Here is a 27992-nt window from a genome sequence, read left to right on the forward strand (position 1 = left end):
CTGAGGCTGGCTGGCGGGGTGTTCACATGGGAGCAGGAGCTCAGAGGAGCAGCGTCATCGGACAGACCAAGAGCATTGTCCTCTTGAGGAAGTGAGCCAGCCTGAGTGTTCCCTGGACAAGAAAGCTAAGGGGGAACGACAAGAACTTTTAAGGTCTGCAGTGAGAGTTCAAGCCTTTGGCGTGGTGGCTTTGCCCACCCGGCTGGGAGGAGCAGAGAGCGGGGCACAGGGACTCTGAGATCTCTCTCAACTCAGGCCTTGCTCTGAGCAAACGCTATAATGTTTTTCTGGGTGATGGTTTTGGGGGTGCTGGGGGGTGGGTCTCTGCCAGGCAGAACCCTCCCCTTCCATCTTGATGGGAGGGGCCCCTGGAGTCTGGTCCCGCCCGGGCCTGGAGTGAATGGCTGGTCAGACGGGGCTGCTCTGTCCCAACAGATGGCGGAGGCGGAAGCAGCGCAGCTGAAGGAAGAAGGGAACCGGCATTTCCAGCGCCAGGACTACAAGGCCGCAACGAAGAGCTACAGCCAGGCCTTGAAGCTGACCAAGGATAAGGCTCTGCTGGCCACACTCTACCGGAACCGAGCAGCCTGTGGCCTGAAAATGGTCTGGGGCAAGGCGGGAGGCCGAGGACCGGGGAGGGGATGCAGGGGTGCAGAGGCAGCCCCCTTTGTCCTGATGAGCATCATGTGTCCTCTATCATCGTAGCCCTCTCACCTAGACCCTTTGGGTTGGAGAAAGGTGCCTCCCTTGGCTTTCCTGGACCCACTGCCTGACCCACTCCCCTGGGAGACAGAAATTCCCCCAGAGAGCATCCAGCCTAATGGGAACTGGCATCATGGTGGTGGCTTTTCATATGTTTTTTCGTGACATATTAATAACAGCCCTATGAGGTAGCTGCTGTTGTCATGCCTGTGCTACAGATAAGAATCTCAAGGCTCAGAGGTTCACTAACTTGCCCGGATCTCCCAGGTAGTTAGTAGCAGAGTCCAGATTCAAAGCCAAGTTTGCCTGATGCCAAAGTTTGCCTAGTTTTCCATGCCCAGTGAGAGGCTCATGCTCTTGGTCTCTGACAGCTGGCAGCTCCCAGCAAGCCCTCTCCCCTCCCCATGGATACCCTCTCTGGCTATCTCTGCATTGGGCGCACATAAACTGAGTCTCCTTCTCCTTCTCTTTCTCAGGAGAGCTATGTTCAGGCAGCTTCAGATGCTTCGAGAGGTGAGCCACCCCCCTCTGCTCAGGGTCCATACCCCTCAGCGCCTTTGTTTTGTCTAAGAAGCTCTTGACATTTGTGGGAAATCTAGATTGTGTAAACGCGATCCTAGTCATTATAGGTGGGGCTTCAAATGTGCCATCTATATGTGAAAGGAGAGCTCTAGAAAAGCTATCCCTAAGTCACATTTTTGCAAATGGAGTTACATGTTAAATTTGTTGGGGCAGCTTCTTTTCTTAAGAGAATGCTTCTAGAAACCTTCATCATTGTAATGACACACACTCCTTTTTTTGTAAAATACGGTATTCTCATAAGGGATCCCCAGAACCAGGCCTAGCAGCCTAGTCCACTCTGTAGGGACAGGCCTTCTTCTGAGGAAGAGGGAGGCCTCTTCCATGGACGCTAGGAGAAATAAACATTAAAAAATCAACATAAGTCAACATTGGCTTAAGTGCACAATCAAAATGGAAAGACTTCTCTTGACTACAGGCCTGTGTTGGGTTTTGATCTGGTTACCATTCTTTTAGGAGAAACAGATAGCCTTGAATGAGTTCAGAAGGGGTGGGGGGAACCAGCTGGAAACGGGACTGGAAACATCCTGTGAAGAGCAGTAAATTTAGCTCAGAGAAGGCAACTCCCAGGTGGGATGGAGAAGCTGTCTTCAAACACCTAAAAGGCTGTCACAAGGAAGAAGGATTGAATTTCATCTCAGGAGTTCCAGGGCTGGACTTAGGATAAAAGGGCAAAGTTTCAGGTAGGAAGAGGGAAGGGCTTTCTGACGGAACTGCCTGGCTGCCTTGAGGAGGGAGCTCCCACTGCTGGAGGTATGCAAGCGCTAGTTAGATGAGAACTTGGCAGGGATTATTATGCAGCAGATTCTGAAGCATCAAGAGTTGGGCGAGATGACCCTTAAGGTCTCTTCCAAACTTGAGACTATGATTTTACTCTCTCCCTAATAAAGGGGAGCCTTTGGGCCAGATAGTCCACATGGGTGGGTAATCTCCAAGGAAGAACTAGGAGGCAGTGGCAGGGGAAAAAGGAAGGTGGTCCGCAGCCCAGCTCCCTAAGACTCTGCATATCTCCCTCGCTAGCCATAGACATCAACTCCTCAGACATCAAGGCTTTGTATCGGCGATGCCAGGCACTGGAGCACTTGGAGAAGTTGGACCAGGCCTTTAAGGACGTGCAGCGCTGTGCCACCCTTGAGCCACAGAACCAGAACTTCCAGGACACCCTGAGGAGGCTGAATACCAGCATCCAGGAGAAGGTGAGCTGGATTCCTTCCCACAAGCCGTGGCTGCATCCCCGCATTCCAGCAGGGACATGTTAAAAGAAGCAGGACATCAGGGCAGGGCTAGCCATACCTCTACACCCCTGGACGGAAAGAACACGTGGCACAGGCAGGTGCCACAGAACAGCCAGCAGGTACACTTATCTGAGTGATCAGAGATTCTGTGATGCTTGTTTGAGGATGTGAGCCAGCCAAACTAGAACATGGGTCTTTTACATTCTAGATGGAGGCTTTTCTTAAATATTGCTACTTAGTATGTCTGCAACTCTTCCTTTCTTTTTAGGAGGATAAAAGCAGCATGAGATACCTAGGAACTGGTGGGGCAGCAGGGAAAGGAGGGAGGTATTGCTGCAGGATAGAATAGAGTCAGGAGCCAGTAGGAACAGAAAATCTTTTCTAGGAAAATGGAGTGGGGTGGGGACAACTTGGACCAGAGGCAAGGAATTCTGCACCTTGGACCTGCCTTCGCTACCAGTTTTCTGAGGGACCCCTGTAGGAGGAGGAGGGTAACTGATCACTCAGCCGCTTGTACCAAGATTCCATAACTCCTAAGCGCCTAGGGCAGCCCAGAGTGGGGCCACAGCATACTGCCCACAGTGCAGACTCAAGGGCTGAGGATATGCAAACTAAGAAAAATTGGAGAAGGGATGTCAAATGAGAGACCCCCTCCCGCCCTTGAAGGACATGAGCCCAGGATGAAAATAGGAGGCAGTATGACCAGCACCACAAAGTAGTAGAAGGCACAAAAGGAGATAGAGAGATGGAGGATGATGATCAGTTATGTCATTTTACTAAAGCTTCAGAGCACTGGGACCATAAAGGATGAGACAGCCAAACATAATAGTTTTAATTTGCGTGAAGAGCTACTTGAAAACCGCTTCAGGTTTCTGATCTTGGAGACATATTTCTGTTTTAGCTCATATTTAAATGTCTAATAGCTAACGGTTTACTAGACTCCAAAACTGAGGTGATGATCCCTTGACTTCCAAGACTTGCGATGACCAAAAACAATAACGAATGTAACTAGACCATAAGCTATGTAGGTCAAGGACTTGTTCACCATTTGATCCCTAGCATCTAAGCATCTACAACGGTGTCTGGCATGTGGTAATTGTTCAATAAACATTGTTAAATGAATGAATGAATGAATGAATGAATGAATAACAACGCAGGAGCCCAAAGTAGATACCCTAATATTTACTGAGAAGAACTTTATGTGAAGCCGACTCAAATATGGACTCTTGCCTGCTGCCTTCCCCACTCCTTCCTCCTTCCTCAGCTCCGTGTGCAGTTCTCCACCGACTCGAGGGTTCAGAAGATGTTTGAGATCCTCCTGGACGAAAACAGTGAAGCTGACAAGCTGGAGAAGGTAAGTGCTGGGCAACCAGCCGGCCGGCAGAGGGCGCGCTCCAGACTCACGGGGTAACTGTACTGCCCATTCAGGCCCCGCCCTAGTCTCTGGACAGTTTGGGGAGCAGGAGAGGAGGGGCGTCTCCTTGGAGAACTTGAACAATAACAGGCCAAAGGTTAAGCACTTTAGAAAACAAAGTGAACTCTAAGAAGAGTGGGGTTTAGGGTGAAGCCTATGAGGAGAGTTATGTCACAGGGTTGGATTTTGTCTATTTAAATTTTTGATGTTTTATTCATCATAGATTTATCTTTTTTTGTATTGCAGTGATTTTGATATTTTGAGTGTCTCATTTGCCTCACCCCTAGCTTCCACCCTACGAAACAATGATATGTTAAAATCATGTTTTATTTCATTACAAAATATTTCAGAAAGTCATTCTGAAATATGAAAATATTTACTCATAATGTCATCCTCTTAATCAAATTTGTTGCATTTTTTCAATTCTATTTCTGGTCCTTTTTCAGATGAAAAATTGAATGTCTGAATGTTTTACATTTATAAGAACTTAACATAAATATTTTTTTAAAAAAAGGAAATTGACAAATAATACCTGTGAATTTTTGTTAGTTTTATAGTCAGTAAGTCCACATACTATGCAAATATCTCTTATATCAAACTTTTGTGAGGACTTAAATAGTTGTTATAGATAAAAGCATGTGAAAAGTACAAAGCCCTTGACTGACAGAGTGATGGTGATTCTGGCCTTGCTTGCTTTTCTCTAATGGGCCCCCTCTCCACCATCCCACTCTCCATCTCTTTGCCAACCTCTTCCTTCCACTTTTGTTTCTTTAGTTTTTCTCTCTGGGCTCTCAGGTCCTGCTCAAGCCTCCCTGATTCGGGGCCTTTTAAGTTTCATGTATCTTCAAGTTGGAAGGCTTTAGGGTAGGAAGACACTTGGGAAGCTTCTAGCTCAACTGCCTTATTTTATAGTATGTAGCAGAATTAGAACTCAAACCTAGGGCTTTCAAGACCCATCCCATGCTCCCTCTGCCCATTATTTTCCACCTTCCTGAGTGGGAACTCTTGCAACTTCAGATTACCCTAAACAGGTAAACAAACAAACAAAATGCCAAAACCATATTCCAGGAAAATGTTTAAAGAAAAATAATTCTCCACTTAAAAGTAGTGTAGGGAAGAGGCAAGAAAATTAAAAATGTAAATCAAGCCACAATCAGAGACTGCAATATACTGATGAGCCCTACAGCCAGGCCAGGAGGACGCCTTCAGAACAAAGGAAGATTTCTCCTGGGATTGTTAACAGCCCATTCCCAACACCTGTGAAGGGCAACCAGGAACCAACAGAGTCATTCCCTATGGCTAAAACCATGGGGAACCTAAGGATTAAAGGCTGGGAACTGCCAGTAAACCTTTCACTCTACATATTCTTACCATTTCACTCTTCTCTTCCCCTTCCTCACTGTATGTCCATATTAAAAGGAAATAGATTAACAAAGTCTTTTCAACTATAACTCACAGGTTCTAAAGAATAGCCTATAAACTGAATTATCTGAACACGCAGGGTCCCTCTCGGTACCTTTACTTTGTCTCTCACTGTCCCTCTCACTCTGCCTTTGAGAGACCACACTGTCTGTGGAGTGTTAAGCCTTTCCTAATACACTTTTCTTTTGACTCTAACTTTGGCTTCTGTGTTGAATTCTTTCTACATTCTCTGCCAAAGGACCCTCTTCTCTCAATGCAGGGCTTGGTCTCCACTCGAGAAAATTTGCCCTGTCCTGCAACAAAAGCACTTCTGTTAAAACATGAACTGAGGCATGTTAAAAATGTTAAGAGTTTATTTAGGCAAAATTGAATTGGGAAGTGCCAAAACAGGATATAGTTAGGGACACTCTGCAGACAAGAACTAAGGGAAACACTGATAAAAAAAAATATTAGAAGCAAAGCAAGGAAATTATTTGATTGGCTATAGTGTAAGCAGTTGCATTACTTGGGAAAGCCTAATTGGCTGTGATTGGTTGTTCTTAAGTTTGGACATCTTAACCTTGAGGTATTACAGCCTTAGGGTTTTGTTTGCTTAGGTAGACTCCTAAGGCATTAAAGCCACCTTGGTCTAATGGCCTATATGCTTAATTAATTTAACACTTCTCTACTTATTTTTAGTTCTTATTCATATATATATAAAACATATATAGTTTTAATTTAACATAAGTGTGATCAGACAGAACCTACGATTCTCATTCTGCTTACCAATGTTTTTTCCAAGTTGCTTGGTAGCCTTTTTATTAATAATTTTAATGACTGCAATATATTTCATCAAGTTGGTCTTGATGCAAATTACTGTGTTTTTTCTTTTGAATTATGTTCTTGGGCAATGTTTCCAGGGTAAGATTATAGGTTGAAACAATATTAAAGCTGTTTTGAAGACCCAGCCCTTGCACCAGTCTCCGCACTCGACCCATGGCCAAGGCTTCGGCAGCCAAACCTTCCTTCAGACCCTCATTGTCTCTTCCCTCCTTCAGGCAGCCAACAACCTCATTGTACTTGGCCGTGAAGAAGCGGGGGCAGAAAGGATCTTCCAGAACAATGGAGTGGCCCTGCTACTGCAGCTTATGGACACTAAGAGGCCTGAACTGGTGCTGGCTGCAGTGCGGACCCTGTCGGGCATGTGCAGCGGCCACCGAGCTAGGGTGAGGGCCTGGATGTGGGGTGTTTACCTATCCGAGGACCTGGAGGGTGACATTTGGGCAGGGTGTGGCTGATGTAAACGAACCCTGATACAAAGTCTAAAGTATCCCCCCCAACTTGGGTTGTATAGTCCCAGATTCAATAGAGATTGCTCCTCTGTTTTTACTGTAAGTTGGAAATTAGTCTTGGCAAAGATAAGGTTACTGAAAACTGTTTATGAGGAAGAACTGAAAGCAAAGGCTATGATAGTTTACACTTTTTCATGCTAAGTTTCAAAATCCAGTGTGTGTTTTATAGGTATCGCACACTTAGATGTGGATTTGATACATTGAGAGGTTTCAATGGCTCCATGCGGCCAGTGGCTCTAAACTTCTGGAAAAGAGCATGGCTTGTGTCATGGGCATTCCCAGATGTCAGACCCCATGAGGCATTGGCTCCCTGGGCTTATCTTCCTACTGCACGGGGTGGTTATCTCCCATCCTCTAAACTGCATAGCATCTGGAAGGGGAGAGCGGGCAGCTGACTGTGGTTCTTGCTGGGAGTCTAGGCCACGGCGATTCTCCACGTAGTCCGGATAGACCGAATCTGTAGCCTCATGGCTGTGGAGAATGAGGAGATGTCTTTGGCTGTCTGCAACCTGCTCCAGGCCATCATTGACTCTCTGTCTGGGGAGGACAAGCGTGAGCACCGAGGGAAGGAGGAGGCCTTGGTTCTAGGTAGGAGATATTCTTTAATTATGGTTCAAGGGGGTGGGGGCAAAGGAAAGTCAGTTATCACTCCAGACTGGGCATTCCCTGTGTGTGGAGATGGCCTGGTTTTATTTCAATACTAATTTTCTGATCATAAAAGTAAGACATGCATAGCAACATTATGTACAATAGCTTAAAGGTAGAAGCAATCCAAGTGTCCATCTATGGATGACTGGATAAACAAAATGTGGTACAGCAGGTCCTCGAATAACATCATTTCATTATAACATTAATGAGAGGCCGTAGGAACTTAACCGTTGCTTATACAAATTAGCGTATGGATTTGTTATATGTTGTTCTCTTAAATTTGTAGAACCTATCGACAACATTAAGTAAGGATTTACTGTGTAGGTATGTGTACACACACACATACACACGATGGAATAGTATTCAGCCTTAAAAAAATTTGACACATGCTACAACATAGATGAACCCTACATTAAGTGAAGATATACGTTAAGTGAAATGAGCCAGTCACAAAAAGATAAATACTGTGATTCCACTCATATTCAGTTTCTAAAATCACGAAACTCATAGAAACAGGAGTGGAACGGTGGTTGCTCAGGGCCAGGGGAGGAGGAAATGAGGAGTTATTTAATGGGTATAGAGTTTCAGTTTTGTAAGATGAGAAAGTTCTGGATAGATAGTGGTTGTGGTTCCACAACAGTGTGAGTGTACTTAATACCACTGAACTGTACACTTTAAAGTGGTTAAAATGGTAGATTTTATATACATATATTTTATCACAATTTTAAAGAGTAATAGAGGCTTATTGGAGAAATTTGGAAAAACTTAGATATATATAAAGATGAAAAAACACTAAAAATCTGTAATTATCCCTCTAGCTAACCAATATAATTACTGGCTTTTTTCTATCCATCCATATTAATTTTCTATCCATTAATATAAATATTTATTTAACAAAATTGGAATTCATGGTTAATATTGAGTCTTTTCTTCACAGAAAAATCTATTAGTATTGAATACAACTTAATATTCTTTTTTTGTAACAAGAGAAAATAAAAATTTTAATACACACACATATGGGGAATTCACATAAACATGAAAATTCCTTCATTTAATAGTCTTAACAAAAAAATTTCTTTCAACTTTGATAATTATTAATTTTACATTTGTTTCATTCCTACATCCACGCACATAAACTCATCCTTCTTCCTGCACATCCGGGTCCTAGGCATAATTTTAGAGGTTCCTGCTCTGCCTGGGAGGGTCACAAAGGCGGATTCACGCATAAGAAACTTGGTTTTAAGTAATTTCATTATATCCCATTGTATAGATGTATCATAACTTATCAACCAGCTCCATTTTATTGGAGGTTTAGATTGTTTCTACTTGCATGCTAATTGTACAAAACACTTCAGTAGCCGTTCTTTACATAAATCCATGTTTGCATTTGTAATTATTTTCTCGAATTCTAAAAATGGGAGTATTTGGTCAAAGGCTGTGAACATACCTAATGTTCTTTCTCCAGCTTACTTTCAAATTCCTTTCTGAGAGAGTGTATCAATTTGTACTCTTACCAAGTAATAAGAGTTCCAGTCTCAAATCATTCTCATCAGATTTAAACATTATCATTTTAAAGATATTTTTCTATTCAGTAGGTAAAAATTATTTTATGTGAATTTTTAAAAATTACTAATTTTTAAAAATTACTAATAGATCAATTATTTTTCTTTATTTTTATTATCCATTTGGATTTCTTTGTCTTCTAATGGTTTATTCATGTTGTTACCTATTTTTTCTATTGAAGTATCAGTGTTTTCTTATTGAGTCATAAGAGCTCTTTGTAGATTAATAATATTAACCTCGTAGAGTCCTGGATTCATGATGTGGTTTGACTATTGTAATGGTCAACAAGCCACCTTCCTTTTCTGCACTAGGCTCCAAGAGGGCCTCATTCATTTGGCTGGTGGTTAACTGGAGATGCTGGCCAGGGTGCCTTAGTTTTACTCCTTGTGGCCTCTCTAGCGGGCAGCTTGGGTTTTTCTGTAATATGATAGATGGATTCTAAATGGATAAGTTCCCAAAGTGCAAGTGCATTCTAAGCCTCTGGGTGTGCTATAAGTAACAGGACCACCCCAGGCCCAGTGTGGGAGGGGACTCCTCAAGAGTGTAAATGGTGAGAGGTATGGTTGGTTTGCTGGAAGCTGCAACCTCCTCACAAGGACACCTCTGCTAAAAAATTTTATATATTGTCTATGGCCATGCTACCCTGAACAGGCTGGGTCCTGTCTGATCTTGGAAGCTAAGCAGGGTCGGGCCTGATTATTACTTGGATGGGATACCACCTAGAAAGACCAGGTGCTATAGGTGTAAAATATAAGGGATTGTAAGATGAAAAGGTCCTTGCAATCTGTGAGGTCAATCAAAGGTTGACTCACTTAAAAAAAAAATTATATATTGATTTCAAATCTATCTCCTTGCAGCTTCCACCCACTTCTGGTCCCAATCTGCCCTCTGCAGCCTCTCAGATTAAGTTCTGTTATCTGACCCTCATGACATACCTGTATCTGAAAATAAGCTGTCATGTCCACTTATGTCTTTATTATCCAGTTAGCAACCCCATTCCTTCATCATTTATTTATATGACACGGTTTGGAAAGCTTTCCATTCTGCCTGCCTGCCTTCAGGCTCCAACCTAGAATGAGAACAAAGATCTCCAAGTCTCAGAGAGGTCATACAGGTCAAAGCAGGAAAAGGTCATCCCAGGCAAAGGACGAAGGGGGCAGGTGGACCTGACACCCCAGGCAAAGGCTTGAATTCGGGGTCCCAGCTTGCCTGAATCGGTGGGGAGTAAGGTGTCTGTAAAGAGTATACATTTCCTTTCTGGAAAACATTTTATTAAATCAGTTTATTAAAAACTACATCCCTGGATCCCTGCCAAGTACTGTTTGGAATGAAGGACTCTCTAAGAACCAGAGCTATTCCAAGATGGAATGGGCTGTTGTTGAAGTCAGTGTTCGGAGCAACTGGAGGACCCCTGGAGGTGTTGTCCAGGGATTCACCTCCATTTTTGTGGGGATGAGATGGGAAATACTATACTCTCTAGAAAATTCCAATATCCAGGAAGCAGTGACTTTGATATTTCCAGAGTCCTTCTAGAAGCCTCTGCCATTCCTGGTCCTATAACCTGAGGCTCTCTAGTCTCCCCTGTTTACCTCTGTCCTCTCCTTCCCCAGACACCAAGAAGGACCTGAAGCAGATCACCAGCCACCTGCTCGACATGCTGGTCAGTAAGAAGGTGTCTGGCCAGGGCAGAGATCAGGCCCTGAACCTGCTCAATAAGAATGTCCCCAGGAAGGACCTCTCCATTCACGACAACTCACGCACCATCTATGTGGTGGATAACGGTGAGCAGGTGGGAGGGCCTGCGGCTTGCTCCAGCCTTTCAAGTGAGCACCAGGGTGCCTTGCTCTGAGCAGAAAGTGGAAGAGGCATGGCTTTTGTCTGGAAGAAGTCTTTGGTCTCAACTGAAAAACCGTTAACATATTAGGATCCACCACTAGGCTGGTGAAGGTATAGGTCAAGGCTCTGAATTCAGGGCCCGAACACACCCAGAAAATGTCCAAACACACCCAAAAACGTCTGGGCGGAGTTTCCTAACAAATGTGGGCAACTATTAAAAAACAAACAGGACTCCACCAACCACAGGATAAAGTTCCTGAAGTTTCAAAATACTTCACAGGCCTTCAAGAAGGGACAAGTAGCATCAAGTGTACTTTATATAAGGCACAGTAACAATATTCTAGATCATCACTAAATTTATCAGCTCCAGGGTGTTACCCTTCTCCTAAATCAACTTCCTTAATTGTTCAGAAATTGTACCTGTGGCTTTATAATGCACTACAACAAATCCTCTTACCAGTTTATTGACATTTAAACCATGCATTGTTCTGAAAGGTTCGAATCAGCCTTACCAGCTTGAAATTTATTTTCTTTTGATAATGCTTTTTCCTTGTTTCGTTTTCACAGATCTCAGCAAAATGCACATTAGCAAAAATTTACTCAAGCGTTTAAGCCCATCCAAACACTTTCCCTGCGCCACCCCCCTCCGCCCTCAGTTCTAGTCTTCTCTGTGTGTATTCTGTAGGCTGTACATCAACAGCAGACCTCTCTGCGCAAGGATCTAGGCCCAACTGCATGGTTTATGAGGTGAAGTGGGTGGTATTCTAGGCATAAAAATAAATAGTGCCTGGGTACAAATAATGTAGACTTAAAATCCTGGCATAGTAATAAAAAGCTTCAGTGGAGAGGTTGAATGTTCTAGCAGAAGGCAAAGGTAGATGTTCCAGGCAAGCACAGGAATTGAAGGGAACAGTATGAGATGGATGGCGGCAGGTGGCAGGAAGTGGAACAGGTGCATTTGATCATGGCCTTGGAGAGGGAATTTGGCTTAGTTCATCAGGCCCCTTCCTGTTACTCTCCAGTCCTGCCAGTGCTTTTGTGTGTGTAGTAAAATACACATGGCATAAAATTTACCACTGAACTCTGTTAACACTCAGAGTTTCATGCCTTCCAGTGTTTACTTCGAATGTTCCTTGTCCCATTTTCCTGTGCCACTTACTGTCTGACCAACTCCTACTCACCTCTAAAACCTGGCTCTGAAGTCAAGCTGTCTACTGTCCCAGAAGCAGCGTAGGATCACAGTTAACGTTGTGGGCTTTGAAATCAGACGTTCCTGGAAGATCGTCCTCACTAGGTCACTTGCCAGTTGTGTGATCTCGGGTAACTTATTTGACTTCTCAAAGTCTTACTTTTGTGCACTGAAAGATGGGAATAATGATTCCTAACCAGTTTGGTTATTGTTAGGACTAAACGAGTTAACGTGTTAAGCTCTTGGAGTTAAGTGCTCAGAATAACTTGCAACTCTTACTTCCTTGGAGCAAATCACCCCAACCATGGTGTTACTACTCTGTGCTTGTCACACCGTATTGTAATCTTTATACGTCTGTCTTCTCTATTGCATCATGAGTTTTTGGAGGTCAGGACTGTTCCTTTTGTTTTGGTGCCCAGTACCTAAAAAGTGTTCATTTATTTATTCACTCATTCTTTCATTTTTTTCAAGAAATATATGACATTTACATTAGCCTGATGGGTAATAGGAAGCCACTGAAGATTCTTCAACAGAAGAGAAGAAATGGGGAAATAACCATAAATAGTAAATATAGTAGTCTAAACAAATAATAAATATTTATTGAACGATAATGTTGTGTCTGGATCAGCACCAGGCAGTTTCCATACATTAAATCATTGAGTCCTCAAAGTCTATGAGGAGATAGAATTGTTCCCATTTGACAAATAAACCAAGGCCTGGAGGAAAAGAGAATATGAAAGCATTTGAAGGTTATACATCAACCCATGGACTGTTAGCGCTGGTAGAGTCCTCTGAGATCAACTATTCTTGATTTTGTAAATGTGAAAAGAGAAGCCTATAGTCGGGGGAGAATTGCTCAAGCAGGCCAGAGGCGGGTATAGAACCTGGGTGTCTTGGCCCCATCTCAGTGCTCTTCACTCTGGGCGAGACGTGTTCTGCCCAAGGCAGGATGGAGAGGAGCTGGTGTTCAGGCATGACTGAGTGAGGGGGGTGTTTGTGAGGACAGAGCCCAGCAGGGCGCTTACACATGCTACTGCCATCGGTCTTGCAGGCCTGAGGAAGATTCTGAAGGTAGTGGGGCAGGTTCCAGATCTGCCATCCTGCCTGCCTCTGACCGACAACACACGCATGCTGGCCTCTATCCTCATCAATAAGCTCTATGACGACCTGCGCTGTGACCCGGAGCGCGATCACTTTCGCAAGATCTGTGAGGAGTACATCACGTGAGTTTCCTGTAGGCCTCACAGGGTCAGCCTCTATATTAGTTATTAGTTATTGATGGCTATGCAACAAATTATCCCAATCAACAACAATCATTTATAATAACATGAGAGTAATTTGGAAGTGGCTCAGCTGGGCAGTTCTAGCTTTGGGATTTTCATGAAGTTACAATCACATGTTGGCCCCAGCTGCAGTCAGTCATCTGAAGGTTTGGCTGGGGCTGGAAGATCTGGTTCCATGATGATATGTTCACTGGCTGGCACATTGGTGCTGGCTGTTGGTGGGAGGCCTCGATTCTTCCCTGTGTGGACCACCCCTCATGGTAGAAGGCTTCCCCTAGAGACAGTGTTCTAAGAGAGAGCAAGGTAGAAGTGGCAATGTCTTCTATAATGTGGCTTCAGAAGTCACACACCATCACTTCCACCACGCTCTATTCACTAGAATCAAGTCATTAAGTCTGGTCTATGTTTTAGAGGAAAGAATTAGGCTCTACCTTTTGCAGGGAGGAGTGTCAAAATATTTTTGGACATACTTTAACCTTACTGGAGTTTTCTGCGGTTGAAAGGAGCAGACATCAGCTTGTCAAGGCTTTAAGAACCAGACAGGAGCTCAGGGTCCTCAGTGACTGGAGTTCCTGGGTCTTCTCGCTGTCACACCATCATCATTGTGACTCAGATGCTCTTTCTGCATCTTTGTTTCTCTTTACGTGCCCTCTCCCTTCTCTTTCCACTGCTACATGGCCTTTAAATCCTTCTTTCCAATGATCCTCAAACTTGCATGTGATTCAAATTTCTGGGACACTCCTTGACTTAGTACTCTGGGGTGTGGCTCAGGAGGTTGTATGTTTAAAAAGCGCCTCAGGTAAGTCTTGGGAGAGTAAAGACTCTGCCTTCACTCTGCCTTTCCTTTATCCATTCTAGGGGTTGGCACACTTTTTCAATAAAGGGCCAGAAAGTAAAAAAATAAAACCCTTTAAAATGTAAAAACCATTCTCAGTTTCCCAGCTTCCCAGATCTGGCCCGCAGTTGAAGTTTGCTGACGCCCGCACAATCCATAGCTTCTCCTGGCCCCCGGCTTTGTTTCGCTTAAGGTTTCTTAGGACCTCTCTGGTCTTTCTCTTCCTCAACTTCGGCTTTTGTGGTCAATTTCTTGAATCTCTCATGAGGTCCTAAATTGAGTTTGGAAAACTATCACCCAGCTAGTCCTGGTCTGGGCACAGGTTTTTGATTGAGGCCCCCTCCCTGTCAGCCTGTGGAATGCTGCTTCTGCACAGGCCTCTGTCCCTAGGCCAGTCATCTGAGGTTCAATCAGTGGAGTCAAGCCTTCTACAAATGGCACCTGAGGCTGTCCCCATCCTGCTTCCTCAAGAGCCAACAGCTGGGCGGAGATTCAGACACCAGCTAGTATGAGGAACCAGCTTAAAGAACCCAACTAACTATGAAAGGCTCTAGGTTCCCTGGCACCGAGTGGAGAGATGAGGAGCAGGGTGTGGAGTGTCAGAACCAAAAGGGCTCTCAGAACCTCCAAAGCCGAGCTCTCACCCCCAGAGAGACTTGCCCAGGTCACCCAGTCAGCCAGAGGCAAATGTAGGACCAGAGCCCAGGTCTCTAAATCTCAGTGTGGACGGAGTTCTCCTGACTAGTCCATGCTGCCTTCTTTCATTTACACACATCTGCATTTCTCCTGGGCACATTTGCCCTGATTTTCCACATTGAACCAACGTGGGCAGACCACTGAAAGATCAGAAGGCATGTCACCTCTGCTGTTCCCAAACTGGAGATTCTCCCGTAGAGTAGGTGACAGTAGATTCTGAAAGGAAGGTAGAACCTTGTGATTCATCTAGTCCACACTGTCACTTGATGGTGGAAGGGACTGGGACCGGATAGGGGAGTGACTGGCTCCAGCTACATTGTGACACGTTTCAGAGTGATACAGTGTGTCAGGCACCGTGGTAAGCCCTTTTGTGGTGTTGTGGCTATGTATATACTGTCTCACCAGGCAGCCTAGCTGCTGAGAACCCTCTTGACTGACAGCTCCTAACTGTCACCTCTCTTCGGCACTTGCCTCAGCTAAGGATAGCTGTTCACCTTCCCCAGGGCAACCGGCATTGAATGACTTGTCTCTCACACCAACGTGGAATGACTTAGAGGGAGTCTCAGTTCTAGAACTCTTCACAGGCTTTGTCATGAATGCATTGAAGCCAATGCCTCCCTCTGTCCAGTCCTGCTTTCTTCCCTCCCCCAACAGATATTGATCCCAAGAGCTCTCCCTGATAAGTTCCTTACATGTCAATCCCATCTCAGAGTGTGTTTCTTGGGGAACACAATCCCTGGCACATCTGTTATGTCACTTACCTCATTGAAACTCTGAGACATAATTCTACTATCCTCAGTTGGCATGTCGAGAAGCTGAGATTCAGAGAGGGTCAGTGAACTGCCCAAGGTCACACAGCACATGAGTGGTGAATCCAGAATCCAAATCCAAATCTGCTCCCAAATCTCACACTTTTTCCAACTCCCCCCACCCCCACACCCGGGTCAATTCTCTTGATCACTCTTATCTTCTGTTTTAGGGGCACGTTTGACCCTCAGGACATGGACAAGAATGTGATTGCCATCCAGATAGTGTCAGGAATCCTGCAAGGCCCTTTCGACCTGGGCAATCAGTTGCTGGGGCTGAAAGGCGTGATGGAGATGATGGTAGCGCTGTGCGGCTCAGAGCGCGAGGCAGACCAGCTGGTGGCCGTGGAGGCCCTCATCCATGCCTCCACCAAGCTCAGCCGTGCCACCTTCATCATCACCAATGGAGTGTCACTGCTCAAAGAGATCTACAAGACCACCAAAAACGAGAAGATCAAGATCCGAACACTGGTGGTGAGTGGGCTGGGCACCAGACGTCGTTGCCAGGCACCAGGTACATCAGGATGAATGACGCATGGCCCCTATCCTGGAGGAGATCATGCTCTAAGGGGCACCCAGACCCACCCACAGGCCCCTGCAGAGCAAGACGATATGCAGGAGGCTGTGAGAACATAGATCCAGAATGGTGGACTTTGCCATTTAACCTCCTACACCTCCGTGCTTTTGAATGACACTAACACTGATGAGCTTTGTCCAGCAAGTGTTTTCTGTGCAAACTCCAAAAAGTCAGTTTGCTTCCTTAATCAGTTTTTATATGGCACAGTTAAACTTGCTTTATTTTTTCCATTTCCATTTTACAAAAATTATTTTCATTGATCTTCTCCTTGTAAACGGTTGTAGTAAAAATTTGAGTCTGATCTTTTTTGTTTGTTTCTATCAAATTTTTAAAAATTAACTTCAGCTTCTGTTATTATGAGCTCTCTCTTATGGAAGACATATTTTTCCTAACAAGAGTCCAAATTTCCTGGGGAAAATTCTTCACATCTGAATTTGTGACCCACAAGATAGGGTTCCTCTGACAGCTTTTGTGCTTTAACAAATTTCATCCTTGCAGTTTCAGATCTATGGGGTCAAAATGGCGAGGGAAAGGGAGCAGGGTAAAATCCTCCAGCTTTGGGGACATCTACCCTCATCTGGAAGCCTCAGAGAGGGCATCTCGGATGAGATGACACTGAGCTTAGTTTTATGGTACACATAGAAGTTTATCCAGGCAAAGTAAATGAGGCAAAGTCTTCCAGCCACAGAGACCTGTTTGAGCAAAGCCTTGTCCCCAAGACTTGATGCCTCTGATCCTTCAAAAGTCCACTGTCTCCCTTCCTCCACAGGGACTCTGCAAGCTCGGTTCTGCAGGTGGTACAGACTACGGTCTCAGGCAGTTTGCTGAAGGGTCAACAGAGAAGCTGGCCAAACAGTGTCGCAAGTAAGGGGGTCCTATTACCCTGGGTGTGTTATCTCCTCTCCTGGGTGTGCCCTAGTGGACGCCAGTTGATGAAAAGCCCCTCACTTGCTCCCCATTACCTTGAAATGGCTTTGCTGCCCTGACCTGAGCCCCGGCACCCTTCCCAGTGTCTCTCCCTCCCCTCTTCCAGGTGGCTGTGCAATGCATCCATAGATACCCGGACCCGGCGATGGGCAGTGGAGGGCCTGGCCTACCTCACGCTGGATGCTGATGTGAAGGATGACTTTGTCCAGGACATCCCTGCTCTGCAGGCCATGTTTGAGCTGGCCAAGGTAAGTGTGGCCCTGACCTTGGCCTCGGGAAAGATCTACTGGATTCAGTCGCACAGGGCCTACCACCAAGCCTGGAATATTGGTCCCCTGTATCTTCACCCTGGCTATACCCTCTTCTCCCTGTGTAAACCCAGATTGGTCATTTCCTTTCTCGCCCTCATTTTACCTGACTACGAAATGGGCTCACAACTCTTCATGCCTTCCAGGCAGTGGGAAGATGAACAAGAGGATTGTCTTTTTTTCCCAGGGATCTTCAGGAAGTGAGGTCTTGAAGAACCAAGAGTCGGTGCCTAACCTCCTCTGGGTCCCCTCCCTCTGTCCCAGTCCCTCCCAGACTCCTTTTCCCCTCTTTTCCACCGCTAAAGGGAGGACATGTGGGAGGGAGTTTCCCCAGGGCCAGACCAGAGGGCATCCACGTCCATCCTGTCCGCAGCCCAGGAGAGGTAGTCACGCTATGTTGGCCTGGGCTTTGTAAAGAGACACAAAATAAGGGGCACACTCCAAGGACTTCCACCCATTCCCTGGAGGATGTTGTTGAGGGTGCAGGAGAAATTTTTGCCTGCTCCGTCTGTATAAGCAGAGCCAATTCCTCTCCCTCTGTGCTACTTGTACTTCTCTGAGCTGAGCCAAACCGGGCACATACTCCTCCCAAATCAACTTGCAGGCCATGTGAGGGGACCATCTGGAAGTTTTCTTGCTGCCTTTCTTCTTCTGTGCTTCCCTCCAGACCTCTGACAAGACCATCCTGTATTCAGTGGCTACCGCCCTGGTGAACTGCACCAACAGCTATGATGTTAAGGAAGTTATCCCCGAGCTTGTGCAGCTTGCCAAGTTCTCCAAGCAACACGTGCCTGAGGAGCACCCCAAGGTGGGGACGGGGACATCCCAGCAGGGGGTCTGTGCCGCCAGACCTCCAGAGAGTTGCAAAGGAGAGATAGTGATGTCCAGGTGCTGTGAGAGTGTGTTCAGGAGGATTTGGCATAAGATATAAACTGAAGATGATAATGGTAAATTTCTCCCACTAGGTAGCACGTATGTAATTCTTAGTTTTAATGTTCTATCTTGGGTGGCGGAGGGCTGGGGGCAGGGCAAGGTAAGGAACCCAACAATTTGTAGTCTAAGAAAACTGAGCTATAATGAATATTTTGCAATATTTGTGGATATCATGGACATCAGACTCAAGTTCCATACTTGTAACACTTACAAAATGTTTGTTTCCTGAGATATCTAGATTTAGGGATATGGGTGCTAAGTAAGAATAGTAAGAAGAGGGACATACATCAACAGTAGCTCAGATATCACAAATCCCCTTGGGGCCCTCCAGATCCCCTGCACACAGGGTACACTTTGTATATATTGCTTGCATATGAATATATATGCATCATATTTCCAGCCAGTAAAACATTCAGATTTTTAAAAATGATTAAAGTCACGTAAAGTAATATATCCATGTTGAAAACAAACAAACAAACAAAATGGAGAGAAAAGAAAATAACCATTTGCAATCACATGATCTCCCCCTGACCACTATCAGCATTTTAGTACATTATGTTACCTAGCAGAGGCTTGTTTTCCTGTGCATCTTTTTTCATTTCGTAGTTATAATCGGAATGTAGTTATCGTTTTGTACCCAATTTGGGAAAATACTTATATGTTTTCTCATAGCTATGTCATTCTCTAAGTCATTTTTAAAAGCCGCATAGTATTTCATGCAGGCAAGAGTTGTATAGCATGTCCTGCTGCTGTAAAGTTCAAATGTGGCTTCTGGATATTGCCCATGACTGTGAGCCTCTCCCCAGCCACTCCCATGATTATCTGAGACTGTTCAACCCTGGGGCTGACTTTGAGTTTCCAGCAACCCAACCTATTTGTTATGTCAGCTTTTTCTGCTCCCTCTCCCCTCTCCTGCCTATGTCCCCCTACCCTCCCACTTGCCACATACCCTAATGGAAAGCAAACTACTTGCAAAAAATGTAACATATGGGTCATCTAGTGTTTTGGATAATCGTTCTTTTATTTCACTCCTCTGTGAATGAAGAGTTTTGAGGATTGATTTCATGGCCATATCAGCTGCTCTGTATCGGGAGGAGGGAGGGCAAGGAAGAGATGGTTTGAAGTTCACAACAGCAGTACATGCTATACAGACCCTTGGCTGTTGTTTGGATAAAGAGAACCTGGAAGAGTACATTAGTTTCCTATTGCTACTATAACCAATTGCCACAACCATAATTGCCCAAAAGAACACAAATTTATCATCTTTTAGTTCTGGAGGTCAGAAATCTAATATCAGTCTCACTGGGTCAAAGTCAAAGTGTCAGTAGGGCAGGTTCCTTCTGGAGACTCAGAGGGGACAATCTGTTTCCTTATCTTTTTCAACTTCTTTCTAAAATCCACTTTCCTTGGCTCATGACCTTGAATCACTTCAACCTCTTGCATCTGTAGTCACTATTAACTCTGACCCTCCTGCCTCCCTTTTATAAAGCTCCTTGTGATTATATTGGACCTATGCAGATAATCCAGGATTATCTCCCAGGCTCCACTTCCTTAACTTAATCACATCTGCAAAATAGCTTCATCCATGTAAGGTAACCATTCACAGGTTCTGGAGATTAGGGCGTCTTTGGGAGGTCATTATTCAGCCTACCACAAGAAATCAGAAATGCACTATTTTAGTTCCAATACAGGTTGGCCTGGTACCCACTGCCATCCTTTCTTCTCCCCAGGACAAGAAGGACTTCATAGACATGCGGGTGAAACGGCTCCTGAAGGCCGGCATCATCTCCGCACTGGTCTGCATGGTGAAAGCGGACAGTGCCATTCTCACCGACCAGACCAAAGAGTTGCTGGCCAGGTGTGCCTGCGATGGGCCAGGGCTGGCGTTTGAGGAGACTGGGGCAGGAGGCTGGGCAGGGAGATAGAAATGGCAGGGAGTAAATGAGGGAATGAGCCACCGGGGGGTCTGGAGAGGAGACTGAAGGGGGTCAGTGGTGAAAAGTGACATGGCAGGGCAGGTCATCACAGGTGGGAGTTTATATCAGGAGGAAAGAGGTCATTGTCCCATTCAGGTTGCCTGGATCCCAGGTTTTGTGTGGGACCTGCTATTCCAGAGATAAAAAAGCACACTTTCTGTGCAGCCTGATGGGGGAGGCAGACAGGCTCACGGTTACAATACGATGCAATGGACGCCATGATGGGGGAAAGACAGAGGGCTGGTTGGAGCACAAGCGGTGGCCCCCAACCAGCCAGACTGGAAGATGGGCAGCCAGAAAGGCCTTCTGGAGGATGTGATAACTCAAGGAAGCCCTGAAGGAATAAAAGGAGCCACAGAATTTCGGGGATGGGAAGGGCTCCAGGTAAAGGGAATAGGATATGCAAACACACCAAGGATGGAGGAAGAATGAATATGGGGTTCTTCTGCAATACACGGAGGAAATGGAGTGCATGGGAGGGAGTAGTGTTAGGTAAGACCAGAGAGTGAGACGAGAGCTGGATCACAGAGGTCCTGGGTGCCTCAATATTTAAGAGTTTCTCCTGGGTGGTAGGCAGCAAAGAGCCATTCATTGGGCGTGGCTCTTTTCAGCTTCACGTGGCCTCGCTTCCTCCCTAGCCACTGTGTTCACAGCAGTATCTTCCCAAGGTGGCTAATTCTGGGGCACGTGCACTCTGGTAGCACTCTCCAGGGCTTCAGTGGATCTGACTGGCTGGCCTGCTGATGCCTGGTGCATTAAACATCCTTTATATTTACCCTGCAGGGTATTCCTGGCACTGTGTGACAACCCGAAGGACCGAGGCACCATTGTGGCTCAAGGTGGTGGCAAGGTAATTGGGGCGATTAAGTTCTTACCATCCTGGAAGGTGCTCCACTGGGGAGAAGCACATGTGTATGTGTGTGTGGTGTGTGTGTGTGTGTGTGTGTGCGCGCGCGCACAGGTGTGTGTGCATGTGTGTGTTTGCATGCATGCTGCTTGCCTGACCCAAGAAGAATGTATTCCCTGCCCCAACCCAACCTCCCGGCATATGGTCATTCAGGTATATGTGACATCTGTGCTTATGGCCCCAGTCTAGTTTCTCCCTGATTCTGTGATGTGTCATGAGGTTTACTGTAGAACCCTGTCTATTCTCCCGTCTATTGAAAGGAAGCCTGGTGCAGATATAGAGACCGTGGATTTTTCTGTAGAAGGTTTGCTCATCCTCTTTTTGGCTGTGTAACCTTGGACAAATTATTTAATCTCCCCGAGCCACAGTTTCCTTATCTGTATAACAACGAGGAAAAGGATCTCACACTCATTTTGCAGAATATCACAAGGATTAGAGGAAATACACTTAAAGTATTGGCTTATAGTAGGTGCTCAATAAATGGCTGCCGTTATGACTGGGTTTGATTTAGGCAGAAAGTGAAAAACCAGTTTTTTGATCTACTTATTTCTTCAAAGCCAAACAAACATATGGATGGTAGGGAGAATGGTGTGAATCTGTGATTAAGTATTTAATTGTTTTCTACAATGCTCAAGAGTTGATTATATTACAGAGTCTCCCTGAACTTCTTCTAATGGAACAGACAGAAAACAGCTGGAGAGGGAAGATGGGGAGAGAGGCCTCTGGATTGCTGTGACAGAAATGACTGTGCCCCTTCTTGCAGGCCCTGATTCCCTTGGCTTTGGAAGGAACAGATGTGGGCAAGGTGAAGGCAGCCCATGCCTTAGCAAAGATTGCTGCTGTCTCAAATCCGGACATCGCCTTCCCTGGGGAACGGGTGGGTGTCTGGGTGGTTGGAATGGAGGGATGGGAAGAGTCTCCTTTGCTTCTAGGTGCCTTTCTCCTTGTCATCCTGCTCATGGCCTGGGAGGGGGCATGGTGCTGCCAGAGAGAGGGCAATAAATTGGAGGCACTTGGATTCCAGGCCTGGCTCTGCCTGTGACCAACAAGGCTGTCTTCTCGGGAACCCATCTCATCTGCTAAGCAAAGGAAACAATCCTGTTTCTCAGGATTATTGTTAAGTTGAACCAGACAATGGGTGGGCAAGTGCTTTGGAAATTCTAAAGCTGGGTACCTATAAATGTCAGGAACTGAAGAAGCATGATCTCCACCTGACCCACCCCTCGACCTCTCCCCTGCAGGTATATGAAGTGGTGCGGCCCCTTGTGAAACTCCTTGACACACAGAGGGATGGGCTCCAGAACTACGAGGCTCTCCTAGGCCTCACCAACCTGTCTGGGCGCAGTGACAAACTTCGGTGAGTGGTGTGTGGAGGGAGCAGGAAGGAACAGAAGTGTCCCATGAAGTGTTTGGTTGAATTTCACATACACCGCGTGCGAAAACTGTTCTCTTCCTGAGGCAGGATCAAAGGCAGTGGGTAGACACAAAAGGGGGAGGGATTTGAATTAGCACTTGGAAAAGCCACATGGTGAATGTACAAAGCCAGAAGAGACAGTGAAAAGACACTTCTTTCTGAAGTCATAAAAGGATATCCAGGGAGATGGGTGGGGAGAAATTGTATTCCTTCTTAGAAGCAGGGGATGATGGAGTGTATTGGGTTGAGATTCTTTTGGTGGCAAGTGGCAGAAAACTCAGCTCCTTCTAGTTTAGGCATAAAGGGAATTTACTGGGTTGTGTAAATAAAAAGACTGGAGTACTCCAGATTCAGGTGCCGCTTGATGCAGGGGTTGCAAAGCTGTCCTGGAGCCTGGTTCCCTGCATCTCTCCCGTCTGTGTTGTCTTAATTCTCAGATGGGCTTTTCCCCTCTCTCAAAGTTACAAGGGTAGCTCCAGACCTCGCATTCGGCTTCATATCCAGCAAGAAAAAGAAAGAATTTCTCTTCCCCAGCAATAATACAAAAGTATCTCCAGCTGGGTGACATGTTCATCTGAGAACCCATCACTGTGGCCAAGATGCTATGCTATGTCATTTAGTTTATGCCCACTGGTGCCCCTCCTGGAGCTGGGGGCAGGATCAATGCTCCCATGCTGTTTGAGGATGTGGGACACCACTAGGGTGGGGAAGGGCCCTTGAGTGGCCCCAAACCTCAAGTGCTCACTACGGAAGACTCAGTGGCTTCTCTTCGTCCACTCTTCCCACCCTAGGCAGAAGATCTTTAAGGAGAGGGCCTTGCCAGACATCGAGAACTACATGTTTGAGAATCATGACCAGCTGCGGCAGGCGGCCACCGAGTGCATGTGCAACATGGTGTTGAACAAGGAGGTGAGGGGGCTCAGCCTGGGGACGGGGCGTGATCAAGACATGGAGGGTCAGGCCACAGGCCAGGGCCCGGCATGAGACTGGGAACTGCTAAAATAGTATTAAGGTAGAATTTTACCTGAGAACTCAGAAATCCTCGAATCTTTTCTAGGTTATAGCCACCTTTCTCTCTGTAGGGACCCTGGGAGGAATATACGCACAAAGGAGACAAAGGCAAACATACAAAGTCATATTAACCTTGCCTGAGGCTTTGACAGTGAAGCTCGGGCTGGATGAGATAGAAGGTACCATTTCCCTAAGTTATTTAAGTCTAAATAATCTCATAACAAAGCAGGATATGAGACTAGGGCCTCTTACAAGTCAAGAGAGGCTAGACTACTGCATTTATTGAAATATATATATATATATATATAATGCAAAAAGTTATAAACGATTTTAGAATAGTTTAAATGTTAACATTGAATGAACTATTGCTGTTTCCGTAGAAACTACATTCATTTGCACTATAACCATGCTCTTCATAGAATAATTATAGGATGTATAACAATACTATGAATTCAGAACATGTCAATGGCCTCAAGGTCCAGAAATGGGGTAAATTATAACCATATGATGAATGAATGTTTCCTTTATATCCTGTCAGAGTATTGTTATGTCTGTAGATATAACCTCATTAGAAGTAACAACAGGGCTTAAATTTGAGGTTCTTCATGAACATGGGAGCCAGGTCAAGTAGCCCTCCTGGGCCCTCATGTAGGGCTCAGTGTGAGACTCACTCTGTTTCTCAATACTTAACTCAAATCTTGGATTTTCTCACTGTTGCAGGAGGAAAACCCAACCCATGTTAAAGTCAAAAGAAACAAAGCTGCTATGGGTCCCCAGGGAGCTGACCTAAGGCTGTGCTGCAGGCCTGGTAGCCATGTGGGAGAAGAGAGTGTGTCCAAGGAAGGGGAAGGGAGAGACAGTGGGAGGCAGGAGTAGCTGTCTCCATGGGAGCATCAGCTGCTGCAACAACCAAAATCAAAATATACATTGGTCTCAAGAGGATAGAAGCTTATTTCTCACTCACACCCTTTCTTGCTCACATTTGCATTAAGTGGCTCGCTGCCAAGCAGTGACTCAGGGATCCAGGCTTCTTCAATCAATCATCAAGAACTATCTCCCCCTGTGCCACCTTGGGAGTGTGTTTTATTCAGATGGTGAATGGAGAGAGACCACAGGAGAGGCATGTGTAGTACTCTACCATAGTGGCCTAGAAGGGGCACGTGTCACTTCTACTCACACCCCACTGCTGAGAACTAGTCATGACCACATCTAGGTGCAAGGGATGGGGAAATATCTGCCTTTTGGGGCAGCTGCTTCCCATTCACAACTGCACCCCATGAGAGGGGCTGGCGCTGACTGTCTCTGCCATACTCTCACCTCTGAGGACCACTGCCTCAGCTTCAGGGAGATGCAGGTAGAGGGCCACAACCTGGGCAACTGTGATCTTTGACTCTTTTTGGAGCTCTACTTCTAGGAAACTTGACTCAACAAAATGCCCTTAAACTTGACTAATCAGATTTTACTGTAGAGCAGAGGTGTGTGTGTGTGTGTGTGTGTGTGTGTGTGTGTGTGTGTAGGGTCAGTGAGCTCCGTAGAGACTCTCGCCTCAGGAGGCTCCTCTCTTGCTTTTGGATCCTTAGAAAGCCTCAGCTCTCACCTGGTGGAGACAGTACAGCAGCTCTTTAATACCAAGTAAACTACCCAATCATCCCCTGCTCTTGCCAAGCCCCTGTGCCTTCAGGGACTGCAAAGTCATTTTAGAGCAGACCCTGATGGCCCATCTGTTGTGAGAGAAACATTCTAGGCTTCCCCAAAGGGAAGTGAGACTTGGCTCTTTAGGCAACATCTACCCTTCAGGAGTCTGTGCCTGCATTTTTCTTCTGGAGTGGATAGCCAAAGGCAAACAGAGTGGTGGAACATGCTATCAGGGGAATCCCTTCTTTTCTTTAACCTTTTAGCTGGAGGAGATTGTAATCTATTCATCTAGCTAATCAGGGAAGACTTCCTGGGGAATGTGGCATGGGTGAGCTGCTCAAAGGAAAGCTCTGAGAGATCTGGATCCAAGAACGTAGCTTCAAGTTCACCTTTCCCTCCCCAGCCTGGGCAGATGAGTGCATTTTTCTCTGAGCCACATTCCTTCTTCTCATAGGTACAGGAGAGGTTCCTGGCTGATGGAAATGACCGGCTGAAGTTAGTGGTGCTGCTCTGCGGGGAGGATGATGACAAGGTGCAGAATGCAGCTGCAGGGGCCTTGGCCATGCTGACAGCAGCACATAAGAAATTATGCCTCAAGATGACTCAAGTGGTGAGAGTGGGCCCTGAGGTCAGGAGGGGGCTGGGTGGGCTCTAGGGAATCTCCCCACCCAAGACCATACTCCCCTAAATGCTTCTCTGGGGGAAGACCCGCCCCCCATGGTAACCACTCCCCACACCTGGGTATCTGTTCCTTCCACCTAAAGAGAGAAGAGTTTATACCCTTCAGCCCTTTACATTCATTATTTGGACTTTCCCAGTTTGCCAATTCAAATCCCTCCCACTGAAGTTTCACCCGCTGCATTTGGTGGTGCTTATAACTCATCACTTAAGAATAATAAAAATAACAACAACAATAACTACTGCTGTGAGGCCCCAAGCTTCCCCAGGGGAAGCATGGATATGGTTGGGGTACCACGGGGAGCTTATGGTTTGGCAAAGAGGTGGCCCCCACTGACTCATTCCCAGAGAACGATGAACACTGGACCCATTTTCCATTACCTATCAGCATTAAATCTTTTCCCAAACCCTACCACAGCTAGATGAACTTTCATTTCCTTTCTTTGTGGTAGGACGCTCAATGTAGAGTTTACAAAAGTCTGCCTAGAAGCTCGGAAGCCAATAATTTGCCTTTTCCCTCCTCTGTCTTCTCATTGGAGAGCGGTGCATGGAAAGTTATTCCCGCTGACTAGTGGAGGGTGAGGGTAACAGGTATGAGGAAGCAAAGGGGAAATCTTTGGATTAATGTCTAAAATCATCCCTGTCTACTTTTACTTGTTAGGCTCTCACTATCCTCCAGCCCCTAGTCTAAGTTCTTTCCATGAATCATCTTTCTAAATTATCACAATATTAAGAGGTAGGCATAGCAGTTGACAGATGAGGCTCCTAAGACTTGGAGAGGTTAAATAACTTAGCTAAGGTCATACAGCTGGTAAGTGGCTGAGCTCGAACATGAACACTGGTGTCTCTGACTTCCAGATCCATGCTGATAACTATTCTACTCTGCTGCCCGGGTATGTTTGTTGAAGGATTAAGAGTCAGGCCTCTTGGCTCTGTTCTTAGTTCCACCTCTGTCTCCTGGAGTGATCGGAGTGGTCTAGAGCCTTGTCTTCTATGTGTACAATGGTTGGGCTTCTTCACATCTGGAAATAGAGGAGAGAGATAGAGGTGAGATGGAGGAGAGGATACACTCTACACTCCAGTGTTGATTCCAGTTGAAATCGGGGCTGCTGGAATGCATATCTAGAGCATGTATGCCTGGAGCTCATGTCTCAAGGAGCCTGGGTTGGCAGAAACAGGCATGGACCTTATGCCCAGGGTTAGAATTCTCTCTAAACACTCTTCATCCTCATTCTGCTCAGGTATGCAGTGAGTCTGTCCCTTTGCTTCTCAAGATGCTTAAAAAATAAATGGATGTGTGGATGTTTATTCTCTACTATTTCTAGATGTGTGAATAGCTAAGTTACTTTCCCTTCCTGGTCCTCAGTTCCTCCACTTGTAAAATGAAAGTGATTGGATTATTTCAAGTTCCTTCTAGTTGTCTATTTCCCACCCTGGCCCTGGTAAGGGGATGGGCATTACTCAGTCCCAAGGGGCCTAAGTAGGCATATGCTGAGCCTCATACTTGACATATAACCAGATGTGTGCTTGCCCTTTCAGAGCCCCGAATCTGGACCTGACCAATGCCTTCTGTTTATCTTGTCAAAAATCTTCTTTCTCGGTTCCCCCACTGATCCCTCCAATCCTTCCTGATCTACCTTTATCCCTCCAGACAACTCAGTGGTTGGAGATACTACAGCGGCTTTGCCTGCACGACCAGCTGTCAGTCCAACACCGGGGCCTGGTCATTGCCTACAACCTGCTGGCGGCTGATGCCGAGCTGGCCAAGAAGCTGGTAGAGAGTGAGCTGCTGGAGATCCTAACTGTTGTAGGCAAACAGGAACCGGACGAGAAGAAGGCAGCAGTGATTCAGACAGCCCGGGAATGTCTCATCAAGTGCATGGATTATGGCTTCATTAAACCAGTGTCTTAGACAGGAGCCCAGGGATGATGGGCTGATTCTGTACTGTGCAGAGTTCTGAGTTAAGTACTCCCAGAGTGTCAGTTCAGCTAGGGGTCAAAGCAGTAACAATGAAGTCTCCACATAAAAAAAAAAAAAAAATTCTTGGTTGTTCCCTGAGTTGTGAATCTTCTCCTTGCTCAAAGTT

The 27992-nt window shown here is 45.8% G+C and overlaps 1 protein-coding gene across 2 annotated transcripts; it reads left to right on the forward strand.

The window, feature by feature from the left end:
- On the forward strand, positions 1 to 27948 carry UNC45B (unc-45 myosin chaperone B). 2 transcript variants are annotated; one of them, XM_016125543.2, is made up of 20 exons: positions 1 to 153; positions 436 to 603; positions 1179 to 1215; positions 2302 to 2477; positions 3781 to 3870; positions 6390 to 6557; positions 7103 to 7271; positions 10505 to 10675; positions 12971 to 13142; positions 15713 to 16013; positions 16886 to 16980; positions 17150 to 17291; positions 18019 to 18159; positions 20015 to 20142; positions 21044 to 21110; positions 21931 to 22044; positions 22409 to 22524; positions 23373 to 23490; positions 25682 to 25837; positions 27557 to 27948. In XM_016125543.2, the coding sequence occupies exons 2-20, from the start codon at positions 436 to 438 to the stop codon at positions 27815 to 27817; spliced, it is 2790 nt and encodes a 929-aa protein (XP_015981029.2). In that variant the 5' UTR covers positions 1 to 153; the 3' UTR covers positions 27818 to 27948. The 2 variants fall into 2 exon arrangements, with proteins under 2 accessions (XP_015981029.2, XP_036079351.1); XM_036223458.1 differs by having other exon boundaries at positions 14 to 91.
- The last annotated feature ends 44 nt before the right edge of the window (positions 27949 to 27992 follow it).

Source organism: Rousettus aegyptiacus, unplaced genomic scaffold, assembly GCF_014176215.1.
Source record: "Rousettus aegyptiacus isolate mRouAeg1 unplaced genomic scaffold, mRouAeg1.p scaffold_m13_p_6, whole genome shotgun sequence".
NCBI lineage: Eukaryota > Metazoa > Chordata > Mammalia > Chiroptera > Pteropodidae > Rousettus > Rousettus aegyptiacus.

What these genes read in the sequence shown, in the direction of transcription:
- UNC45B (XM_016125543.2), top strand. Translation starts at nt 436, where the DNA reads ATGGCGGAGGCGGAAGCAGCGCAGCTGAAGGAAGAAGGGAACCGGCAT. An exon ending in ATACCAGCATCCAGGAGAAG is followed by an intron (nt 2,478 to 3,780) that starts GTGAGCTGGATT and finishes CTCCTTCCTCAG; the next exon opens with CTCCGTGTGCAGTTCTCCAC. An exon ending in CATCTATGTGGTGGATAACG is followed by an intron (nt 10,676 to 12,970) that starts GTGAGCAGGTGG and finishes TCGGTCTTGCAG; the next exon opens with GCCTGAGGAAGATTCTGAAG.